The sequence below is a fragment of the Diceros bicornis genome, chromosome 23 (assembly GCF_020826845.1).
Source record: "Diceros bicornis minor isolate mBicDic1 chromosome 23, mDicBic1.mat.cur, whole genome shotgun sequence".
NCBI classification, from domain to species: domain Eukaryota; kingdom Metazoa; phylum Chordata; class Mammalia; order Perissodactyla; family Rhinocerotidae; genus Diceros; species Diceros bicornis.
In genome coordinates, this window is record NC_080762.1 from 10,367,963 (window position 1) to 10,391,522 (window position 23,560).

Genomic DNA, 23,560 nt, shown 5'->3' on the forward strand with positions numbered 1-23,560 from the left:
AAATTAAGTCCCAGTTCTAACCTATCACAACAAGTAAAAGATAATTTCAAAGTAGTGACAGTTTTTATTTGCTATTGTAACATTCAATTCACATTTGAAAATCATACTAAAAATAACTTGCATATGCTTCATCAACATGACTTTACTGTTTTGAGTTAGGATATAGAGACAAACTCACATTACTCTTTTTCAGAACCAAATTCTGGATTACCAAGTTAACCCAACACTTCCTACCTTGCCATAAATTCTACAACATTTTATATAAAGTGAATTTCTGTCTACTAATGCTGTTTATAAATAAGCCTATCATTTAATTCAGATTAGTGTTAGAGCACTAATAAAGACTGGCAAGGAAGATCTAAAACATATATAGTCTCTACTATCAGTTATTTAAGAAATTTAAGTCTCCCTGGTGTTAGGTTTATTTCCATACGTATTTATTCCATGCACATTGCCTGTAGATACTGTTTAAATATTCTCTATAAAGAAATCAAACTTTTCTGAGCAGGTAACTATTTAAGCTGAATATCATTAATTCAAACCACCACCTTTTTAGTGACCTTTGGCCACAAATGTCAAAATGTTTCCATCCCCTTTCCAGACTCAAACAAGAGACAAATTATTTTTGATAAATTCTAGTATTTATTAAATTATAAATTCTGTAATCAAAAAGAAAAATGTGGATCAAGAGAACCTCAAACTACAAGGACTAGACAGCAAAGCCTATGGGAACGCCATGAAGTGTGTTACAGACAAGATTCTGTTATTAGCTGTTTTCTTTATAGTTCCATTTCAGTAACTTTACTATTAAGTAGTTGTTATTCATCTATTTTAAAATCTCAAGTTCACATCTATTCTCACATTAATTAAGCTTCCTGTTCATACTGATACCACACATCTCATAGGTACCAAATTTTAGTAATGGTTTTGTCAATCCATGCAGAAAAATAAGACACAACGCAAGTTAGATGGGACCGTCAATGCACAGACAAAACACAGACGCTGGCCAAAAGAACTTAACAAATTTTTTAAAAACTACAAAATAAACAGGCCTCAAGAAAACTGGGTTATTACTAAACAGCTCTCAACTATTAACACCCAAGTTCCTTACATTAAATAAATTTCTCAACAGAGACATGTTAGACATTTTAATTACAGGTCTATCCTTCCCATACCCCTCCCCACCCCAACTCCCAAAATGCACTACTAGGGATGAGTGTATAAGGTTACGTGGGCAGAAATGTACAGATAACCTTGAGCATGGAGCTGAAGACTTTTTTTTATTTAAACTTCGGTTACTGTGCACTGTCCATCAGGCCTTCTAGATCTGACACTCACTGTTCCACCCCCTGCTAGTGATCTATCAGTTCCTGATCCATCTGATCGATCAGATACTGTCTGGTTTGCATTAGGAACCAAAAGTCTCTGTTGGGTCAAGGAGTGCTGTGCAACAAGTGCAGATACATCCTCACTATCACTACTGGTGTCTGATTCGGTTTCTTCAATGGAGGTGTCTGGTGCTGCTACCCTGCCTGAAGACGGTGATTCATGATCTTCTTCTCCTTCCCCCCTATGACTCCTTTCAGCTATGCTGTCTCCATTGAGTTGTAAATGAGCAAAAGTGTCTTCCAGAGAAGTGCTTGCATCAGGGGATGGTGTTGCAGGGCTTGTTAACTGGCCATCTACTGATGTCAGGGGCCTTACAGAAGAAGACACTAGAGGCTGAACAGAAGCTCCGTTCTGTGCTGATACACTGTCCGCTCCATCGGCAGAGCTCTCTCTTGCTAGGTTTACGGTATTAGCATCACAGTCCAGCCTAAGTCCGGCTACTCCCTTCTTTGGTATATCTATTATATCTCGTTTAATCTTCCTGCGACGTCCATGTTCATTTCTCCTATATTGAACCATATTTTCAAGATCAGCAACATACAGAAACCCGGCAATTAACATTTCAGTGCTCTTTTTACCTTTGGAAAAAGCATCTTCCAGCTCTCTACTAGTGCGCTCATCATACTGCCACCACCCATTTCTTCCTTCATAATACCATGCATATTCACCATTCCCTCTACTTGCTGCCTTGAGTTCTTCTGGTGACAATAAGGTTGGCTTGTCAAGGAAATCCTCGGGAATTTCTTGTCGACAGAGGGCACATCGCTTTCCAAGCCATGAAGCTCCCTTTACACATAGATAGCAGAAAACGTGCTTACAAGGCAGACTGACTGGGTGAACACATGTTTGCAGACAAATGGCACATTCAGGGACAGTCAGAGAAGGTGCACTATTAGAACAGGACTCATTCGCTTTCCTGTTCGTAGGAAGCATGTTTACTGAGTGATCAATTTCACCACAGCCAGCCATCCTAAGAAAAGGAGAGAAAATACATACAATATGAAAATCATGTTTTAACTCTTCCAGTATCTTAATTCATTAATTCAATAAGTGCTTACTAAGCATCTATTATATGCATTAAATGCAAGCAGCATACTAGACAATGGGGATACAAAGATGAAAGTAGAGAAAAAACTCTAACTTGCGTACAAAAATCTTTTTTTGATTTTTATGTCTTTAATTTTTACTTGTGGGGACAATGAGGCATACAAATGATAAGCCAAAAAAAAATCCAACCAAGATATAGATTTTAAATAAATATACCATTTCTACTCAGCCACAGAACTTATAAGATAGAACTAAATGCAAAGATTTAAAAACGTACAATCCATTCTAGACTGACTTTATAATCAGTCTGGAAAGGAGTTAGAGAAACAGAAAATGGCTAAAAGTAATTTAAATTACAATTACAGAAAGTGATAATCTTGTAGCCTTTTAGGGTATTACTGGCAATTTTGCAAATATTGCCATATATTAATATACTTTTGGTACTTGACAAGCAGACCATATGAAAAATACCAAAGCTGAAATCTTAGAAGTTCCCTATCCCTGCTGTATATCTAAAAACACTGGTTAGACCAGTCATCTCATTCCCCCTCAATGAAAATCTTTCTTCTAATGGCTTTTGTTGTTGTTGCAGGTTTCTAAACCATATGCTCCTCTTGCTGTATTCTCAAGATAATCTCATCTATACTCACGGCTTAAGTTGTTACCTATATACAAATGACTCACAAACTGATATTACCAGCTCAGGTCTCTCCTTTCAGCCCTAGACCTATACTTCTAATTGCCTATTTTATGTCTCTTCTTAGATGTCTTGAAGGCACAAAAACAAACTCAAGATCCTTTTCCTCCTTATTTACTCCCTAAAAGCCCACTGGTGACACCACTATCCATCTGCTTATCCAAGCCAGAAAGCCATCATTGAAACTGCCCTTCTCCTACCCCTCCCCATCCAAGACATCAGCAGGTCTTATCAATTGTGTCTCCTACATATCTCCTGAACCTATCTACTATCCATCTCTACTTTTCCGTAGCTACCAAGTAAACATTGTTTATTAAACTACTGCATATGCTTTTTAATTGGTCCAGCCTTACCCTTTGCTTAAAAATGCTGACTTTAGGATCAAGACCAGGATCTATATGCCCTGCATGGTCTGGCCCCCACCTCCCATGCCAGCCTCACCTCATCTCATACCAAACTTCCCTTTGATCAGTCTTCCAGCCATACTGGCTACTCTCTCCAAAATTAGGTTTTCTCTATATGGAAGATTTCCTCACTTCCTGCGTCCCATGCCCCGCCATGGGCAAACCACTACCCATCTTATACCCCTCTTGAGAAAGCCTCTATGACTAGGCCAAATCACTCTATTTTTTTTAACTTCTTACTACCAAGCATTTCTCATTCCTAGCACTTAGAATTGCAATGTTACACTTATTTGTGTGATTATTTTGTTAGTTAATGTCAGACTTCCCTTAAAGCAGGTGGGCTTTAAAAGGGCAGGGGACAGGTCACTTCTGGCTCATCTCTGTATTCCCATGTAGGACCTGGCAGATAGAGAACACTCAAACATTTGCTAAGAAAATGAATATGTTTTTTCAAAGAAGAATATGAATATATCATATTATAAAATAGATTTTGGGGTTTTATTTTAAATAAGAGTAAGTTAAACCATTGGACTCATAAATGCTTTTTTTTTAAAGCATTTGCTTATACATACCTTGGGAATGTATAAAAATTCTGTCAGTGCACTTAAAGATCAGCCCTGAAGAAGCAAACTCAAGACTATATAAGGAATAGCTGCAGCTGGCCAAGGGAGAATGGATACCTTGAATTAAGGCAGCTGTTATACAGCGACACCAATGCTAAATTAAGTCTAAATTAAACCCTTAGTGTAAATTTCCTTACCTGCAAATCAGAGTTTATAAAACTTAGGCAAGAACAGTCAAAAAAAAAAAATGCTTTGTCATTACCAAAGCTCCACAACTGTGATAATCATGCAAGACCAAGGGAGAAAATGACATGAATACTGAAGTTGCCCTGAAGAGGAAGGAGAGAGGGAAAAAAAGACAAGATTTGTCAAATTGGATGTATGGGGCTTAAACATTGGCATAAAATTTGGAACTTCTGCCTTATCGATTCAGATAAACATTTACACAACTATTATGATCTATATACAATGCTGAGTATGGATGGATCTAAAGATGAATAAGACACACACCTACTCTGTTAAATAAGGAAATATACAGGCAAGCAAGCAGATAATCACAAGACAGCCTGATTCCTGCAGTAATCGAAATGTATTAGGGATATTTATTAAAAGTAATAATGACGAGGAACCAGCACCGTGGCGTAGCGGTTAAGTACACGCCCCCCGCTGCTGGCGGCCCGGGTTCGGATGCCCGGCGAGCACCGACGCACCGCTTGTCAGGCCATGCTGTGGCGGCGACCCACATAAAGTGGAGGAAGATGGGCACAGATGTTAGCCCAGGGCCAGTCTTCCTCAGCAAAAAGAGGAGGATTGGCATGGATATTAGCTCAGGGCTGATCTTCCACACACACACACACACACTAATAATGACGAGAGAGAGGTAAGAGGATGGACAGAGGTTAGAAAGTTTGAGGTGCAGAGGAGGCTGGGGAGTGGAGGAGATTCAAGACACTGAGCTAAATAAGCAATGGAACAGCAGGAGATGAAGCTGTAATGGGACTCACAAGCCAGATCATGAAAGCCTTACTGCACTCTGCTAAAGAAACATCTGCTTTTATTTTATCCCACAGTAATAGGAAACCACAGATATTTTAGAAGGGGAAAAAACGATGGACTAGACCAGTGATAAGTAAACAGACTGAGAAATGGAGATGAAGATCTCACAGAGATTGGAAATCATTAATTAACTGCTACTTAAAATGAGCGAGTGACAATCTCTCTGTACCAGTTGATTCAGCCATTTTAAACATGAAATATTTAGAATTTAATCACCATAAGGATCTTTGCTTTTTTCCAAGATCAAGCACTCAAAAAATAGGACCAGTGGTTACAGAAAGGGTAGCGAGTAAAAATGTTTCCACTTATCAAAACTTGCAAAACAATACTCTTAGGCTTTTATCACAGCACATTCAATCAGCCAACAATCCATTCTCTTACTACTTTTTCTGTGCCCCAGGTTGCTCAATAGGCAAAGGTGAAAATTAGTGTTTAGACAAGGTTGCACTTATCTAGAAAAAGAAGGAACACACAGTCTCAATGGAAAGAAATGATCACTATGAAATGCTTAATTTCCAAACTCTTTTTTTCAACTTTTAATTCCATTTCCAATCAACTCCTTAACCAGAAACTCTAGGTTATAGAAACTAGTAAAGTACAACTTTTTCCAAACCTATGGTAAGTTCTAAGTTAACCAAATATGACCTCTTCCCATGTGTTAGGCACTACAGGAGCTTCAAAATATTTTGAGACAAACCCTTGCCTTCAAAGACCTTGTAATTAAACAATCTATAAGTGAAAGCACATGCTTCTCAACTGGTCAATTAATGTCCCCACCTATTTCCCCTAAAAAGAACTGGCTGTGTACAACACATTTTGTTAGACTCTCAAAAACTCCTATGTATTTCTTAAACACAAAGTCTTACTACTTCCCGAAATGGCAAGAGACAAAGTACCACATATTTCCTTTGTCATTTGGCAAAAGATTCAGAATACTTTTGTCTGCTCCAGGTACTCTTACACTGTGCTAACAGTCCATGTATATTACTTTCAATTCTGCCAAATCCTATAAGCAGTGCCCAATGTACCTTTAAGAGGTTAGGAAAAAAAAAAAATCAGAACACTCACACCATGCTTCTGGCATGGGACTTCAGTTTTATCATCAGTAAAATGGGAATAATTCATGTTTTGACTCAAAATTATTGTAAAGTGACAATAAATTAAGTGACAGCAAAAAACCATGTAAGTGAAAGTTTCTTCTACAATATCTAATACATGTTCACCACACAGTATATACTAAATATTTGCTAACTGAATTTAGCTTCTCATTCTCACTTTTCTGTTTGTTGGCAAAAGCCACATATAGGTCAATCTCAGGAGAAGAGTAACTCTGAAAATAACTGTAAGGGACTGGCTTCTGAGTTTTAATTCATCAGGTCCTATTGCTACATTCAATCTCAGGATAACTTTAAACATCTTGGCAACAAAAACAACTAAAATTAGCCGTAGAAGGGGAAACAATACATATATTCTTTCATCCCTTTCAATTTAGGTCAAAGAAATTAGTTGACAATAAAATTCTTGAAAATCTTTTTTTAAATTTCCGTATTTATTTAAAGCCCCAATTAAGAAAAAGAAAATAAGTAAGCCATCAAGACAAGTAGTAATTTAACTGAGTAAGAAAGAAGTTTGATTCTATTCATAAGACAAAATGGAGAAATGGGCTACTTCTCATCACTACTTGGAAAAACAACAGCAACATCTTATATATAAAGAAGTCCACAACCTAAACAATTTAGGTACTTTCTGGGCAAAGGACAGGCCAATAAATTTAAATTTAAAAAAGAAAAATAAAAGCCTGGTAAAATGTAAACAAAATATCCAATATGTAACTTGGACGAATGCCATATGTTAAAAAAAATATATAATTTCACAACCTGTTGTAGTTGTTTTAAGTAAAATTGACCCAAAAGTCAATTTTCCATCAGATGCAGTTAGCTTATCTACAAAAAATAAAGTTTTCAACCTAAGAACAGTACACTCCACCCTGTATCATCAATATCTTATATGACTCTTACTCTTGCATGCATGAATAAACCTAAGCATAATTTCAAAACTAAAAATAGCAGTTACAACCACCCCAGGGGAAGGCATGAACTGTAAAAGTCACACACCTGGAAAGGCAAAACAGTTCTGTTTGGGCAGGTATTTCAGTTTCCTCAGTAGAATGAAATCAAGTTGGATAAACTTCATCAGGCAACAAACGGACATCAGTCACTAAACCTTCATTATTTCATCTAAAGCACTTTCGACTATCAATTTGCAAATTTTAAATTCCGATTCTGTTCAGCCCACCAAGTGTACTGTAAGTCTATTACCAACTAAGAAATGGGGAGAAAAAAGTAGTAACTTCTTACACAATTCTGGATGAGGCACATACAGTGCACGAGATACAACTAAGATATATAACAAGATAAGGACAAAGCAATGCAAACCTCTAGCCCACCGTTAAGACATACGCTTTAAGGTTATCTTTATTATCATTTTAATCTACTCTACAAAGTCTCTATTTTGCATAGTTTCAATGATGTTCAAATAGGCTGGAGGCTAAATGTGTGCAGAAGATCATACCAATTTGTAAATAAGAAATTTTTTTTTTTTCTTTTTTGTAGACCAAGGATTTGATAAAGAGTTAATGCTAATCAAAGAAAGGTATTCCCTAACTAATAAAAGTCTTAGGAAATTCCAGAAATCGTTTTGAAAAAGGGAATTTATTTCCTGGTTACTAAATTAAGAGTAATTTAATACGTAGAAATTTGGAGTGAAGTTAGTCCAAGTCCACTGAAGAACATAATAAACATAGCACTCAAAGATTTTTTTTACTAACTGAATTCTTAATATGATATTATAACTTTTAAGCATAAATTCCATTCTTCTTCCCACAGATAAACTATGTAAAATATTTCTGGAAGACAAATAAGTGTCTACTAATACTAGTAAGCCTTCTGTTCAAGAAGACAAAATATACAGGGATATGGGCAGAGTTAGGAGAAATCTCCAAGTACTCAGATTTTGTTTAATCTTCTTGAAGACACCTAGTCAAAAGAAAGGTAAAATTACTATAAATGAAAATGGTCTTTAGCTTACATAGAATTGAAAAACTTTTTAGCCAGCAATAAAAATTGCAAGTATTAAAAATCAGATTTTTTTTTAAAGTCCCGGCTCAGAATCCAATTACAAACACAAAAAAGGGAACAAAGAATAAGTTAACACACCACCTTTTGATAAGCGCAGACCTATCAAAAAAGAATGTGAATTTCCTTCCAAAACTATTTTTAAAAGAAAAAAATTCCTCAAATCTTTAGCTCTGTTGGAATACAAAGAGTTTAAGGTTTAATACAAGTTAAAAATACAACTTTAAAATTTAAATTTTAACAATGACCATTCCTAAGTCCTTAAGACAAGTCTTAACTTTTCATATTGTTCAGTGTCTTGTAAATGGTGGGTATTTAATCTCTGTTGGGTGTTTGTTGATACATATTTCTATTACATTAAAATATAAATATATAACAACTAACATTTATTGATGGTGTAATATGTGCCAGGCACTTTTTGAAGCACTTCACATCTAATCCTCACACCACCTTGTGAAATGGGTCATTATTTTCCTTATTTTACAGATGAGGAAACTGAGGTACAGAAAGCTCAGCTGATATGCCCAAGGCCACAGACTCAATTCATAACTGACTGAGCCAGCTTCAAATCTAGGTTTCAAATCCAGGTGGTCTGACTTCAGAGTCTGCACTCTTAACTGGTACAGACTGCCTTCAAAATAATTATGGCTATCCAAAGATAAGAACCACTATCAATAATTTTAGGAAAGATAAAGCTTCAAGAAGTTACTAAGAGAGGCCAGCCTGGTGGCGTAGTGGTAAAGTTTGTGCGCTCTGCTTCAGTGGCCCAGTATTCACGGGTTTGGATCCCGTGCGCAGACCTACACACCGCTCATCAAGCCATGCTGTGGCGGCATCCCACATACAAAATAGAGGAAGACTGGCACAGATGTTAGCTCAGGATCAATCTTCCCCCAGCAAAAAGAGGAAGATTGGCAACAGATGTTAGCTCAGGGCCAATCTTCCTCACATACACACACACACAAAAAATTACTAAGAAATTTTACAGACTAGTAAAGGAATGAAATTTATATCACCTGCCTCAAGAGCTCTCTGTCACTTGCAGTATTTCCCTTTATTCCATTTCAATTTTGAACAAAGTATGTGAGCATCTACCATGCCCATGGCACTAGGAAGGAGATGCATAACAATACTTGCCATCAAAGTGTAGGAGCAGATAAGTTAATGAACACACGCATTATTTATTGGTTTTATGATAGGCACAAGATACCAGGGAGCACAGAGGAAGGAATGGTAACTAGCAGGGAGGGGAGAGAGAGATTTTGAATGGATGAAACGTACTATGCAAGGAGAAGTGCTGCAAAGAGCCTGTACATTGTGCTATCTTAATGAGTTTAAACATTTATTCTAAATGTCAATGGTTCTTAAACATTTTTAGCTCACAGCCTTATTAAGAACTGGATGAAATTTTTAACATAATTTCAAGGGATTCAAAGATCTCTATGAAGCTAGTCCACATATGAACTCCTAAGGAGGCAACAGGAATTCACTGAAAGGTTTTATGTTAGGAAGTGACAGTTTAGTAATTTACCAAGATCATTTGGACAGTAGTTTTGAGTAAGACTTGCTGGCATGAGGCAAAAAGGAAACTAGGATTTATAGTAATTTAGGTATAAGACAATGGGAGGGAGGTGCAGATCTAAGATTACAACAATAGAATATAAGAAATATGAAGGAAACAGAAAGGAAAGCATTTAGTTACTGATGGACGGTGGCACCATCCATCAAGATGTAGAATTTGAGGAGAGTTCCGTCTCAGACATAATGACTCTGAGATATTTATAAGGTCCACAGATGTAGACAGGTAGATGACAGCTGAGTTTACTAGACTGGTACTCTGAAGAAATCTAAGCTGAAAGAAATCTGACGAGTCACCAATACAGACACGGTTCTTGGAGACATAAAAATGGATGAATGCCCAAATCAAACCTGTAGAGAGAGCAGACAAGAGGACCAACCACAGAACCCCGGATCACTCCAACATTTGTAAGTGAGGCAAAACAGTCTGCAAAGGATGTAAGGAATTGGTCCAAAAGGGATGGGGAATAAAGAGAAATCACCACCACAAAAGCCATGAGGGGATACATTTGCAAAAAAGAAGGGTTAAGAAAGGAGAGGACTTTTACTCTCTGACTCATGAAAATTTCCACTTTTGTAGTGAAATGTACAGTGCAAAAGTTGTGAGCACCGCACACTGATGAGCTATTTTGATTTCCCTGTGCCCCCAAAGACTATTAAAAAACTTCCAACCTCTCAGTTAAGAGATATCCTGGTCTCTCTTATCATTAAGAAATTAGATAAGAATGAATCCTCAGAATGTATCTTTATCTTCAAGCTACTTTTATCATCATTCCTCTTGGCTCAGGATGGGGTACTGCTGGTTGTTTTCAAAGCTAACTCCTCAATTTCTGGTGTTAGCACATCCCAATTCCTCCAAGATTTTAATCAATACTCTCTACTCCTAAATTTCAAAATCAACTAACATGCTAAGTCTGATGGCCTCTTTTGGTCTCAAGCTATTTGATGTCATTGCACTGAATGGTTTTATTAACTACCAACTTTTTTCCTAAAACTTGACACTCTTCATTTCCAAGATAGTACTCTCGCTCAATTCTCCTTTCTGTTTCATTTTTTTCTATCTTCTCTAGCTTCCCTTAAATACCAATATTCTTCACAAAGGCTCTGTGGGTGACCCTATTTTCACACTACATTCTATGCCTAGACAATCTACTATTTCAAACTAATAAATATCTACATGACTCCCAAAATCTAACATCCAGAACCATTCCACCTAAGACCTATATTTCCAATTCTGTATTCAAAAAAATACTACCTCAACATTCTCTAGGCACCTGAAATCAAACATGACTAAAAATAAAATTATCTGTTCCTCTAAACCCGCATCCTCTTCCTTTTTTCTGTCTTGGATAAAACTTGAAGCCATTCTCAGTGCTCCCCTACTCTGTGGCCACTTCTCTTTTCTATAACAGAAACTTCTTTAGAATGTGTCCCGTTCATTCCCAAAGCCTGCGACCCTAATTCTGGCCTCTTGGACACACTCTTGTACAAAATACTGACCTCCCAAGCAGCCTCTCTGACTTCCGTCCTTTCTCCCTCTCATCTTTTCTCAGTTCTGTCATGTCTAATTAGTCTTCTCACCACTCAATCTTCAATAGTTTTAATCTAATCCAAATTCCTAAGCATTAGCTTTCAAGTACATTGACACAGCCTTTAGAGTAAAACAGACTTAGTTAAAATCCTGGCTCCATCCTTTATTCTCACTGTGTTGACCCTAGAACAGTTTCCCAAACTTTTCTAAAGGTAAGAACTAGCTGGTGTGCTCCCCCCTGGAAATTTGGACATATCTGGCTTAGAGTCTAAAAATCTGTGTTTTTAACAAGTGCCCCAGGGGTTTATTCTCAGAGAAATTTGGTAAACACTGACCTTACCTCTCTAATTTTGTTTCTTCATGAGTAAATGAGACTACTACTATCTTTCACAGCGATTAAATTCAATAATCCAAGTAAAATACCCAGTAAGCACCTGGCAACACAGTAGGAACTAAATACGCACTCATTCCCTGTACTAACTTTGAAGTTTCTTTCTCTCACTACATGGGATTGCTCCTGACTCCACTAAGATGCCTTGATGTTTAGGCAGCTGTGCCCCTCCTCATTCCCTTGGCTTGAAAAATATTTCCTAATTTTCTCAGATTGTAAAAACTCTATTCATTCTTTAAGACCAAGCCAAAAGATCTTCTGTTCACTCTGAACCCTTCAGATGGAATAAATCCTCTCGGTTCCAAAAGTATTTTATTGTTAGCTCAATATGGCATTTCTTCCACGTGTCTCACTTACTAGAGCATAGTCTAGTTTCTTGATGGCCAGCACCTAGACTATCTGACCTACAGGATTAAAAATATACACAGTTATGTGCCATGTAACGACATTTCAGTCAGTGACAGATCACATATATGATGGTGGTCCCCTTAAGATTAGTACCATATAGCCTAGGTGTGTAGTAAGCTACACCATCCAGGTTTGTGTAAGTACACTCTATGATGTTCACACAACCGACGAAATCGCCTGATGATGCATTTCTCAGAACATCCCCCCATCGTTAAATGACACATGACTATACATGTACAGGCATAACTTGAAAATATTGATGGTTCAGTTCCAGACCATCACAATAAAGTGAATATCTCAATAAAATGAGTCACACCAATTTTTTGGTTTCCCCGTACATATAAAAGTTATGTTTACGCGTATTATACTGTAGTCTATTAAGTGTGCAATAGCATTATGTCTAAAAAAACAATGTATGTATCTTAATTAAAAAATACTTTATTGCTAAAAAATGCTAACCACTATCTGAGCCTTCAACAAGTCGTAATCTTTTTGCTGGCGTAGGGTCTTGTAAAAAACGCAATTATCAGTGAAGCACAAAAAGCAAAGCGCAATAAAACACAGTATGTCTGTATATAGACAGATAACATATGAACAGAATTAAACAAAAGATACACTGGCCCCAATTTTAAAGAAAAATGCTTATTGGTTTCATTTTTATTTTATCAAATTCTCAACATTGACTAAGAATGATACGGTCATACTTAAAGGGAATATATAATCCAAGCATCATATTGAAAAAGTAGATAGCAATAGTTACATGTCAAACTGGAAGAACATGTGAAATACTATCTGCCAGGGTCACTCTTTGGTCCAGTATTTTGAACACTGTAATCACTAAGTCTGTAAAAGTCAGTAAAATGTTCACTGCATTTTTCATGAGTGACATCAAGTTGGACAGTGTTCATATTAACTTGGAAGATGGAAATATGATGTTCATTGTGTAAAAATGTTCCACCAAGAACAGAATAAAGTTCAATATGGGCAAGATAAAGGTAGTGTAACATTTTAAAGCATATTTCACAAAGACTGGATGATAAGAAAACACAACTAGTAAAACTGGGGACTAGAGTGAATTCGATATGAATTGAAATGCAATAATGTACTAAATTTTTAAAAAATCAATTAATTAAAAAAAATCAATTTAATTTAGTGAAACAAGTTTTTAATAACTAGTTTTTTACAACTCCTAAGTCTCTCTTATTTATAAAAGCTGACACTGTCTTCCTAGTTTGGTTATTTAAGTAAATTACTATGTAAAGAGAAAGTAGAACCCAGAACGCATGGAGATCTTTGCAGTTTTATAGCCTCCTATGAGCAAATTCCTCTGTCTCCAGTTTCACTTTATAGACATTTTTCCCTATGGAGAGATTTCTGGAAATCTACATTAACAATAATTTAATGTGAATAAAACTGCTAACTCAATAAAACAACTAAAAGTCAATACACAACGCTCATTTTTTATAATCAGAACTAAATATGACAGACACTTGATTTACTGCATTTTATACCAGTCCAGTGCACTTAATTTACTGCAGCTTTGGAAAAACCATGATGATGCCATACTTACATTTCTATTACAGACCCCACAGATGCCTGCCACAAAAATAAAACAGCATCTTCACTAGCAGTCAGCCAGTTTGCAGTATTTTCTCTTCCACTGCTAGTTCATCCTGTGCTGCAAAAGAAAAAATTTCAACATTAACTTCTCTACAGACTAATTAAGATCAACCAAATCAGTCAATTATGTATGATCCTTCCATTTAACAAAACTCAGCAGCGAATTTTACCTTAAAAGTGAAAAAATTTCAAGACAAGGATGCCTGCTTTCAACACTGCTATTGAACACTGTACTAGAAGGTCTAGCCAGAGCAATTACATTAGAAAAAGATATGAAAGGCATACAAATTGGTAAGGAAGAAGTAAAACTATCTCTATTCTCCACATAGAAAATCCCAAAGAATCTCCAAGAAAGCTATTAGAGCTAATAAACAAATCCAGCAAAGCTGCAGGTTACAAATTCAATGCACAAAAATGTCAATTGTGTTGCTATATCTAGCAGTCAACAATCCAAAAAGGAAACCAAGATAGCAATTCCATTTATAATAGCATCTAAAAGAATAAAATACTTAGGAATCACCTTAACCAAGGAGGTAAAAGAGTTGTACACTGAAAACTATAAAACACTGCTGAAAGAAACTAAAGAGCTAAATAAACGGAAAGACAACTGGTATTCATGGGTTGAAGACTTATCAAGATGACAATACCATCCAGTGATCCATAGATTCAATACAATTCTCATCAAAATTCCAACAGCCTTTTTTGCAGAAATGGAAAAGCCAATCACCAAATTCATATGGAAATGCAAGGGGCCCCAAACAGCCAAAACAACCTTGAAAAAGAATCAAGTTGGAGAACTCACACTTCCCAATTTCAAAACTTACTACAAAGCTTCAGTAATCAAGACAATGCAGTACTGGCATAAGGATAGACAAATATACCAATAGAAGAGAAGAGTCCAGAAATAAACCCATACATCTATGGCCATTTGATCTTCAAAAAGGGTGCCAAGTCCATTCAATGGAGAAAGAATAGTCTCTTCAATAAATACTGAGACAACTGAATTTCCACACACAAAAGAATGAAGTCAGACCCCCTACTTCACACCATATACAAAAATTAACTCAAAATGGACCAATGACCTAAATATAAGAGGTAAAACCAAACAACTCTTAGAAGAAAACTTAGACATAAATCTCCATGACTGTGGATTTGGCAATGGATTCCTGGATACGACACGAAAAGCATGAACAAAAAAAAAATGATAAATTGGACTTCATCAAAATTAAAAACTTTTGTGTATCAAAGGACATTGTCAATTAAAAAGACAACCTACAGAATGAGAGAGAATCTTTACAAATCATATATCTGATAAAGGTTTAATATCCAGAATACATAAAGAACTCCTACAACTCAACAGGACAAAAAAAATTTTTAAATGGGCAAAAAACTTGAGTAGATATTTCTTCAAAGAAAATATAGAAATGGCCAATAACTACATGAAAACATGCTCCATGTTTTTAGTCACTAGGGAAAAGTAAACCAAAACCACAATTATATGCCACTTCATATCTATTAGATAGCCATAATTAAAAAAAAAAAGGATAATAAGTGTTGGCGAGGATGTCGAGAAACTGGAACCTTCGCACACTATTAGTGGGAATAAAAAATAGTGCAGCCACTGTGGAAAACAGTTTGAGGGTTCCTCAAAAGAGTTAAACATAAAATTACCATATAATCCAGCAATTCCACTCCCAGGTATACACCCAAAAGAACTGAAAACAGAGACTCAAACAGATACTCACACACCAATGTTCACTGCAGAATTATTCACAAAAGTCAAAAAGCGGACACAACCCAAAGGACGATCAACAGAAGAACGGATAAATAAAATACGGTATATAAATACAATGGAATATTATTCAGCCATAAAAATACATGCTACAACATGGATGAGGCTTGAAAACGTTATGCTCAGTGAAACAAGCCAGACACAAAAGGACTAATGGTGTATGATTCCACTTATTGTGAAATATTGAAAATAGGCAAATTCAGAGACAGAAAGCCGATTAGAGGTTACCAGGGAGGGAGAAGGGCAAATAGAGAGTTATTGCTTAATGGATACAGAATTTCTGTCCGAGGTGATGAAAAGTTGTGGAAATATATAGTGGTGGTGGTTGCATAATACTGTAAATGTAATTAATGACACTTAATTTTACACTTAAAAATGGCTAAAATAGTAAATCTTGTTATTTATATTTTAGAATAAAAAAATTTTAAGTGAAACAAATTCTATATGGACAAAGTAGCCTGCATGGAATGTATTCCACAGCCATCGCCTCCCTACAAGGAGGAAGTGTGTGAAAAGACAAGGTCATGACATTAACTAGGACCTCCACCATTCATACGTATGTCCAAGTTTATAACTATTAAGCCAACCTTCTGTCAAGATGCCTCTTGTCCAGGGAATCCAGAAGCACCAACCAAAACATCATCTTAGCCATTAATCCTCTTCTTGTTTAGTACTTCCTCCTTCCACTTCACCATGCCCACTGCAGGAGGCACCTATTACATGGAACTTAGAATCAAGCACACATGACTAAAGAGATGATAGGCCTCAACAGTAACTGCAAGATAAGAAATCTGAATCTTCTTTCAGTTCCATGTGCCTCTCATAGTGTGGGACTCTATCTCCCTAAAAAAATCTGGGATTTTCATGTTTGAAAACAAATATTTTAATATGATATATGGTCTTTAAATACAAGCCAGCTTATCCCATCAAATGTTGAACAGAACAATGTTTCAAAACTGGAGAATTTTCAAAAGCAACTGACTAAAAAGGGTTTCTAAATAACCTGACTTTTTTTTTACTCTGACTTTAGAACTTAGTCTTTGCAAGATATGCACTCCACTGTCCTGACATCCCCCACCCTCCAACCCTTTCACTTTACCTTCTAGGTGCCTACTTCAATGGCACCACAGAAGACCCCATTCACTTCTGCAGCCTACTCAAAACAGAAACTGCCCACTTGCACACACAGGACAAGAGGAAACACTCTATCATTCTAACACTATTACTCTTAACAAAAACACTTATTCTTTGAAGTCTACCATTGGCTATAATCTCCTGTAGGTGTTCTCTCTTAACCGTTAAGGCATTGACTTAATCTTCTCACTACGGGTCCTCCTCTTCATCCTAACTCCTGACACATCGCTACAAACCTATTTAAAACATCCTTGAGAATGAATCATCCAACATCTAACTCAGAGATTCTTAAATCTGCCCCACTGAGACTGCTTGGTAGAAATATGCATTCTCAGGCCCTAACTCTAGAGATTCTAAGCCAGTAGACATGGGTATAAACCCAGGAATCTCACCTCAAATGATACCAATGCAGGCAGTCCATCAATACAATTTGAGAAAGACTGTCCTCCATTTTCAATTCCTGAAATCCTAAATTAACTTCACCTTGCCCCAGCAACAAAATATGATGGCCACATTTGGAACCAGATGCTACCTAAAACTGCTGCCTCTCTAAAATCTTAAACTCACTCTCAGATCACAAGCTCTGGTCCTTCCAGCACACTTACTCATTCCCACACCTGCTCTTTAATTTCACGGGGACCTCCAGTCTCTTGACTCCTTTCCTTCATCCAGCTCCAGATCTCATTAGCTTTCCTACCCAATTCGGAGCCCAAACATTTTAACTTCTTAACTGAATGCCTGGCTCCCTCATATCACTGTCTCTCATCTACACCTACTCCACAAACTTCCATCTCTGCATGAATCTTACAATGTGACATCTCAGCTTCCATGCCTTCACCAGTGAGTGCTGATGGAGAAAAACAGAAAATTTTTTCTCTCATCCCCCTCTCCAACCAACCACACCAAATTCTGTCAGCTTTTCTCCCTAACACCTTTGGAATCTATCATCTACTCTCTTGCCATTGCTAATGCCCTAGTTTACAGCTGTATCATCTCTCACCTGGACTACTATTCAGCCTGATTATCTATACCCCTCAAATTTATTCACCAAGGCTCTGAGTGATACACTTAAAAGGCAAAATGGACCTCCCATATGTGAAGCCCTATATTGGCTCTCCAGCCTACACAATAAAGGCAAAGCTCCTAAGGACAACATTCAGAGGCCTAAATGACCTGAAACCTACTCTCTAGTCTTCTTTACTTCTCACAACCACTCGCACAGATCAACTCTAGTTATACCAAACTACTCATAGTTCTCCAAATTTCCCTTTGTAGTGCTGTATTTCCTCCTGATGGTACAGTCTATCTCTTTTACAGCTTATGAATACTAATACCACCTTCTCTACCTCTAAAAAACTGTTCCCTCCCTTTATTCTGCACATTCTTCTATCACTGAACTTATCACATGGACTGAAATTATTTGTTTGCTTCTAACTCTTCTATACTATGAGGCCCCTGAAGATAGGGACTGTTTTTATGTTTCTAAGTGGCTAGTAAACTGCCAATCAGTTTTTGTCTACTTAAACCAATATTTCTCAGATGAATGAAAAACTAACCCCCTAAAATAACTTTTGAGAGAAACAAAATATTAAAAAACTAAATTTATTTACTCACACAACACATTTAAGTTCTAATTATGAAAAAGGCATCCAGCCACAAAAGATATAAAGATAGCTAAATTCTAATCCTTTCTTTAAAGAACTTAAAATCTAACAGAGGGACTTACTACATTTATAAATACAAGATTCAAGCTATCTTTATATCATTTGACAAGCACATCATTTACCCAACTACTGTTTACTGGCAATGAATTCTCCAGAATGCAGATAAAAATATCCAAGAATAAAACCAATTTTAGTAAATCTTATAAGCTACTATGACTTTTCCAATTCCTATATCCCATGGATAATTTTCAAAGTAGACTCTAAATAGATAATAACGGTTGGGGGAAGGAAAATGAACTAAAACCTATGTAGTAATTTAGATCCTAGCTATGCAAACTGCCGGTCCCCAACCAGCACCATCAGCATTACCTGGCAGTTCCTTACAAATGAAAAATCAGGAGTCCCACTCCTTATCTACAGAATCAGATCTCCAGAATCCTTAGTATTCATATGCATACTAAGGATCAGGAAGCACCAGCAGACCCATTATATCACTGAATCCTCAAAACAATCCTTGAGATATGATTATACCCATTTTATAAATGAGGAAACCCAAGCCCACAAGGATTTAACCCCAAATCACAAAGCTATCAATACTGGGAGATGGGATTCATACTCAAGCATATCTTTTAAAAAAAACCTTTTCTTCAATACATCGTATCTCAGAGAAAAGGTCTAGAATAGCAGTGTCTAATAAAAATACGACACAAACCACATACATCATTTCAAATATTCTATTAGCCATATTAAAAACAATAAAAAGAAACAGGTAACAATAACTTAAATAATATATTTTATTTAACTCAATATATTCAAAACATTACTATTTCCATATGTATTCAATATAAATAAGTATACACACTTTGAAATCTGGTGTGTATTTACACTTAACAGCAGAACTCAATTCAGACTACCCACATATCAAGAGCTCCATAGCTCCAAGTAGCTAGTGGCTACCATACTGGGCAATGCAGTCTTAGAATGTCTGGCATATTAACAATTATTTTTAACACAAAACTGGCAATTTACTACAAGAATCACTGAATAAAGAAAATGAACTCCATGTTACTTTACCCACACCTCTGCTGACACAGATAAAAAGAAAACTGCATATTCTGTTGTGATCAAAATTGACTGGTTTAGGTGGTCGCAATTCTGCCAAACCCACCCACCAACTATAGCCTCTGAGAATTATAATGCCAATTGGGCACAACATAGGGCATGGCATGTCATACCCAGAAGGGTCACGTGAAGTAGCCCTCAGAGAACTTCTACATTTGAAACCAAAGATTTTTTTTAAATGGAAGGAGAGAGAGGCTTTTACTTTCAACCAAAGATATAACACAGAATAGTGTAATCCTAACTACAGGCCAGAATTAATTGGGCAAACATAAATAATTCAAACATACATAATTCCTGCTGCAATGGATGATCTGTAAATCATACACCAAACAACACAATTTATGAATACTAGAGCCGAAACATACCAACAATTTTGACATGCAAATATCAATTAGTTAATGGGTTTAGGTTCCTTCTTTAGGTGCAAATTTATACAGAAACGAACTATTAGGAAGGCAACATAAAAAAGAAAAATGATTTGAAACTAAATTAGATATTTCTGCCACTTAGTTCTAAGGGAAAAAAAAGTGACAGACTAAATTTGAAAATACATAAAAGAGTTTAGAGATTATCCGTGAATTTAAATCCTTTACCCACTCGACCAATTAAATAAGCATCACTGAAAATGAAGTAATATTGTACTATTTATAATTTGTGACCGCTCAACAAATTCATATCCTATTATTTGCATATACTATTATTTTCTCTGAAAATATCTAGGATTAATTATAATTCCACTGTCAAGTCAGTCAGAAGGTCAAAAAGAATCAAGTTATTTTCAGATAATTCAAATAAATGATTATCTTTTTAAAAAAATTAATCAAAGTAAAAAGCATATAACACAAATATCAAATTATAAAAATTTGAAGACTTCCTGTATTTTTTCCAATTACTAACAGCTGATGTTTAATAAAGTAGTTTTTCCTCTTTATTTACTCAAAATACACAAAACAGGAAATGTTCTATATAAAAGCTATCAGTGACAGAAAAGAAAAATACTGCAAACCTTTCAACTCATGGTACACAAACTCAAAAAAAAAAAAAAAACCACAAGGGCCAGTAAAAGAAGGATAGAGAAACTGGGTGTAATTTAACAGATACACCTTAACGTTTCTTAAGAAAGAGTCCCAAATTGAGAGATGTAACTAAATGCCCTAATGTTTCCATTTTTAGCTTTCCCTCTCATCCTCTGCTAAAACTGGCTTACAGAAAGAACAGGTCATACTTGCAAACAAGTCTTCAGTTAAAACTCATTTCAACTAAATGGGGCCCAATACTTTACACTACTCTATTTTAAAGAATTATTTCCCTTATTGTATAGCACTTCCCTTGAAAAAATTACTGCATGGCAATCTATGGCCTTCACAATCTTCATACTCAAGCATTAAACCTTTACATCCCCCCCCCCCCAAAATATGGGCTTTGTATTTTAACAAAACAAGAAATATGAATGTAAACAAATATTGTCTTTTAATCACATCAAACAGCAGTTTCATAGCCTGAAACCATTATGTAAATAAGAAAGGCTCTGCTGCTAATTATCTGTGTGACCTTGGTCAAGTCATAGCTCCCATGTCTCAGTCATTTCACCCTACTCTATATTTCTGTAAGTCTAAATTCTAAATACTTTAATTAACAGGCATTTAACAACAGGTTTTGTTTTAATTAACCCCAAAAGTAATAAGCCATGAACACTAAATAGTCCATAAATAAGCACAGGTAGTTGTAGCAGAATGTTAATAAGATGGTTTCCATACCCACAAAGATTGTTCCTAATCCAGCCTGTTTCACAAATTCCGGTTCCTTAGGCACAATCAGAAATGAGGCAAGAGAATGAAAATGGCCCAGCACCTTCTGTTACTAACGCTGGGGAAAAAAAAAAAGCATTCAAATACTCAACTGACAGTGTATCAGGTGTTTCAAGCTAGTAAATGGCTAATACACAAAATAATATTCTTTGAATAGACTAACACTGTGAAAAGATTGAATACTATCTTTTTCTTCTATAGCATCAAGAAATCATTTTTGGATCCTTTCAAAAATATTCTACCCCCATTCTTCTGACAACTCAAGTTGGTGGAAACCGAAACAAAATATTGACCAGCTGACACACGTCTCCGAAAAGAAAAAACACCATTTCTTTTTTTCTTCCCTTGTCTAATGATCAGCTAGTTGGAAAAACATTTTTTCCTGATGATTATAATTCCACCAAATTTTAACAACCAGTAAATAATAAAAACCTTCAAATGTTGACCATTGTTTTCATTTTGCCCACAACTTACATTGGTCCATCTAAAGCATAAATTCTAAATCAAAGATCAAAAGATCAGGCTTAATGAAATGCTCCAATTTAAGATATACAGGCTAAAACAAACACATCTGAAATCTGCTTCTAGAGTGGCTTTCACTCTTCCAGTTTTCTCTGTAAAATAACATTACTTGACCTATTTTCATGTGGTTTTAGAGCACCCAGACACTCAACATAAACAATATTTGATGGTGACAAAAAGGGCAAAGCTAACATCATAAATCCTGTTATTTTTTCGGGTCATTTTCTTCATGTGTCCTATATGCCACGTCTTTAAAAGTCTAAATATAGATTCACTTATTAAAAAGACAAAAACAGTCTTAAGTCTTCCAATTTCTGTAACGATATACTGTTTTCAATGCCAATCTTATACTTTCACATCCCGTTTAAAAAGTAAACACGTTGGAAAGGAGGGCTGTGCCCCAGCTCCTGAAACGTCCATCATACAAAGACAAAGCGTTTTCAATCATTTCTTGGCTTTCTTCTCCCTCAATTTCACACTGTAATATTACAAAAATATTACTTGAACAAAATGTTACGTACTTTCGAAACTTGAGAAATAAGTGCTCACTAAAATGGCACTTAGGGAAAAGACACAAAAACATATACGAAAACGGCTAACAAGGAAAAAAGGATCTAGTTGCCAGAATGGGTGTGTGAACTCAACACAATTTTGCAGCCTTTCTCTAGACGTCTAGGGACAACGAAATAGCGACAAGGAAGACCCGCACTCGTTCAGACGGGATGGGGGTAGGGAGAGAACTCCGCACCCAGCAACCAGAAGAACAAAGCAACAGCCTCCGCTTGAAGATGCACTGAGGTTTCGGAGGCTCAACGGGTACGGAGAGAGCTCTTAATGTTTCCGATGCTTTAGTAACCATCAAAACGACGAAGAAGATGCAGCGCTGGGTTTAACCAGGACAAGGTGGAGGGGCTGCTCTTCGGATGGGGGCAGACCCAGACGCTGAGCAGGAGGAAAAAAGAGAGAGACGGGGAAGAGAACGAAACAGCCACAGACACTCCGGAAGAGGACAAAACACAGGGACCGGCTGCCATCTGACCCAAGGCCCGGACGGAGGCCTCCACACGCGAAACAGGGAGCAGGACACCCTCAAACCATCGCCGCCCCTAAGTCTTGAGGCCAAAAGGTCCCCGGGCACAGGCCTGACAACACCACCGAGGGGAGAGGAGAAGACCAGGCTGCCGCTCAAGGCAGCGACGAGGACCCGGCGGAAGAGGCTGCGCAGTAATGGCCGCTGCTCCGCCTCTCGCACCCCGACCGTGACCAGCTCCGGGCCGTCGCCCAGGGCACGGGCTGCGGCGGCCGGGACAGCGCGGAGCCCGCCACAGTCTTCTCGCCTGCGACAGCAGCCCCAGTGGGGGCGGCGGGAAGGCCTGCGCCGTCCCCTCCCGCCCGGGCGCCCACAGCCGCGGCCGCGCCGGCCCAAGGGCGTCCACCGACGTCCCGGCCCCTGACCCCGCCGCCGCCGCCCCTCAGGCCGGCGCGCAGGGCCCACCCGGAGCGCGTCGCGACGGGAGGTGACACCGCGGGCCCTCACTCCTCCCCCCAAGTCAGGGTCCCGGAGTGGCAGACTTCGCCCTGCCCCCGCGAGGGCTTCGCCCCGACTCCCACCTCTCCGGCCACGGCCGCGGGCGCCTCGCAGTCTTCTCTGCGGCCTCAGAGCCCGCAGCGGCCGGGGACGCGCGCGGCCGTCACGTGAC

General features: G+C 37.4%; 1 protein-coding gene across 3 annotated transcripts; it reads right to left on the reverse strand.

Annotated features, from left to right (window-relative positions):
• Window positions 1-35: 35 nt before the first annotated feature.
• On the reverse strand, window positions 36-23,560 carry RNF146 (ring finger protein 146). Of its 3 annotated transcripts, none has more exons than XM_058566330.1 (3): window positions 23,472-23,560; window positions 13,769-13,876; window positions 36-2,359 (listed from the first exon to the last, which is right to left on the reverse strand). In XM_058566330.1, coding segments are annotated over exons 2-3 (1,077 nt in total). In that variant the 5' UTR covers window positions 13,771-13,876; window positions 23,472-23,560; the 3' UTR covers window positions 36-1,284. The 3 variants fall into 3 exon arrangements, with proteins under 3 accessions (XP_058422313.1, XP_058422314.1, XP_058422312.1); XM_058566331.1 differs by having other exon boundaries at window positions 13,769-13,871; window positions 23,472-23,529; XM_058566329.1 differs by lacking the exon at window positions 23,472-23,560 and adding an exon at window positions 21,288-22,731.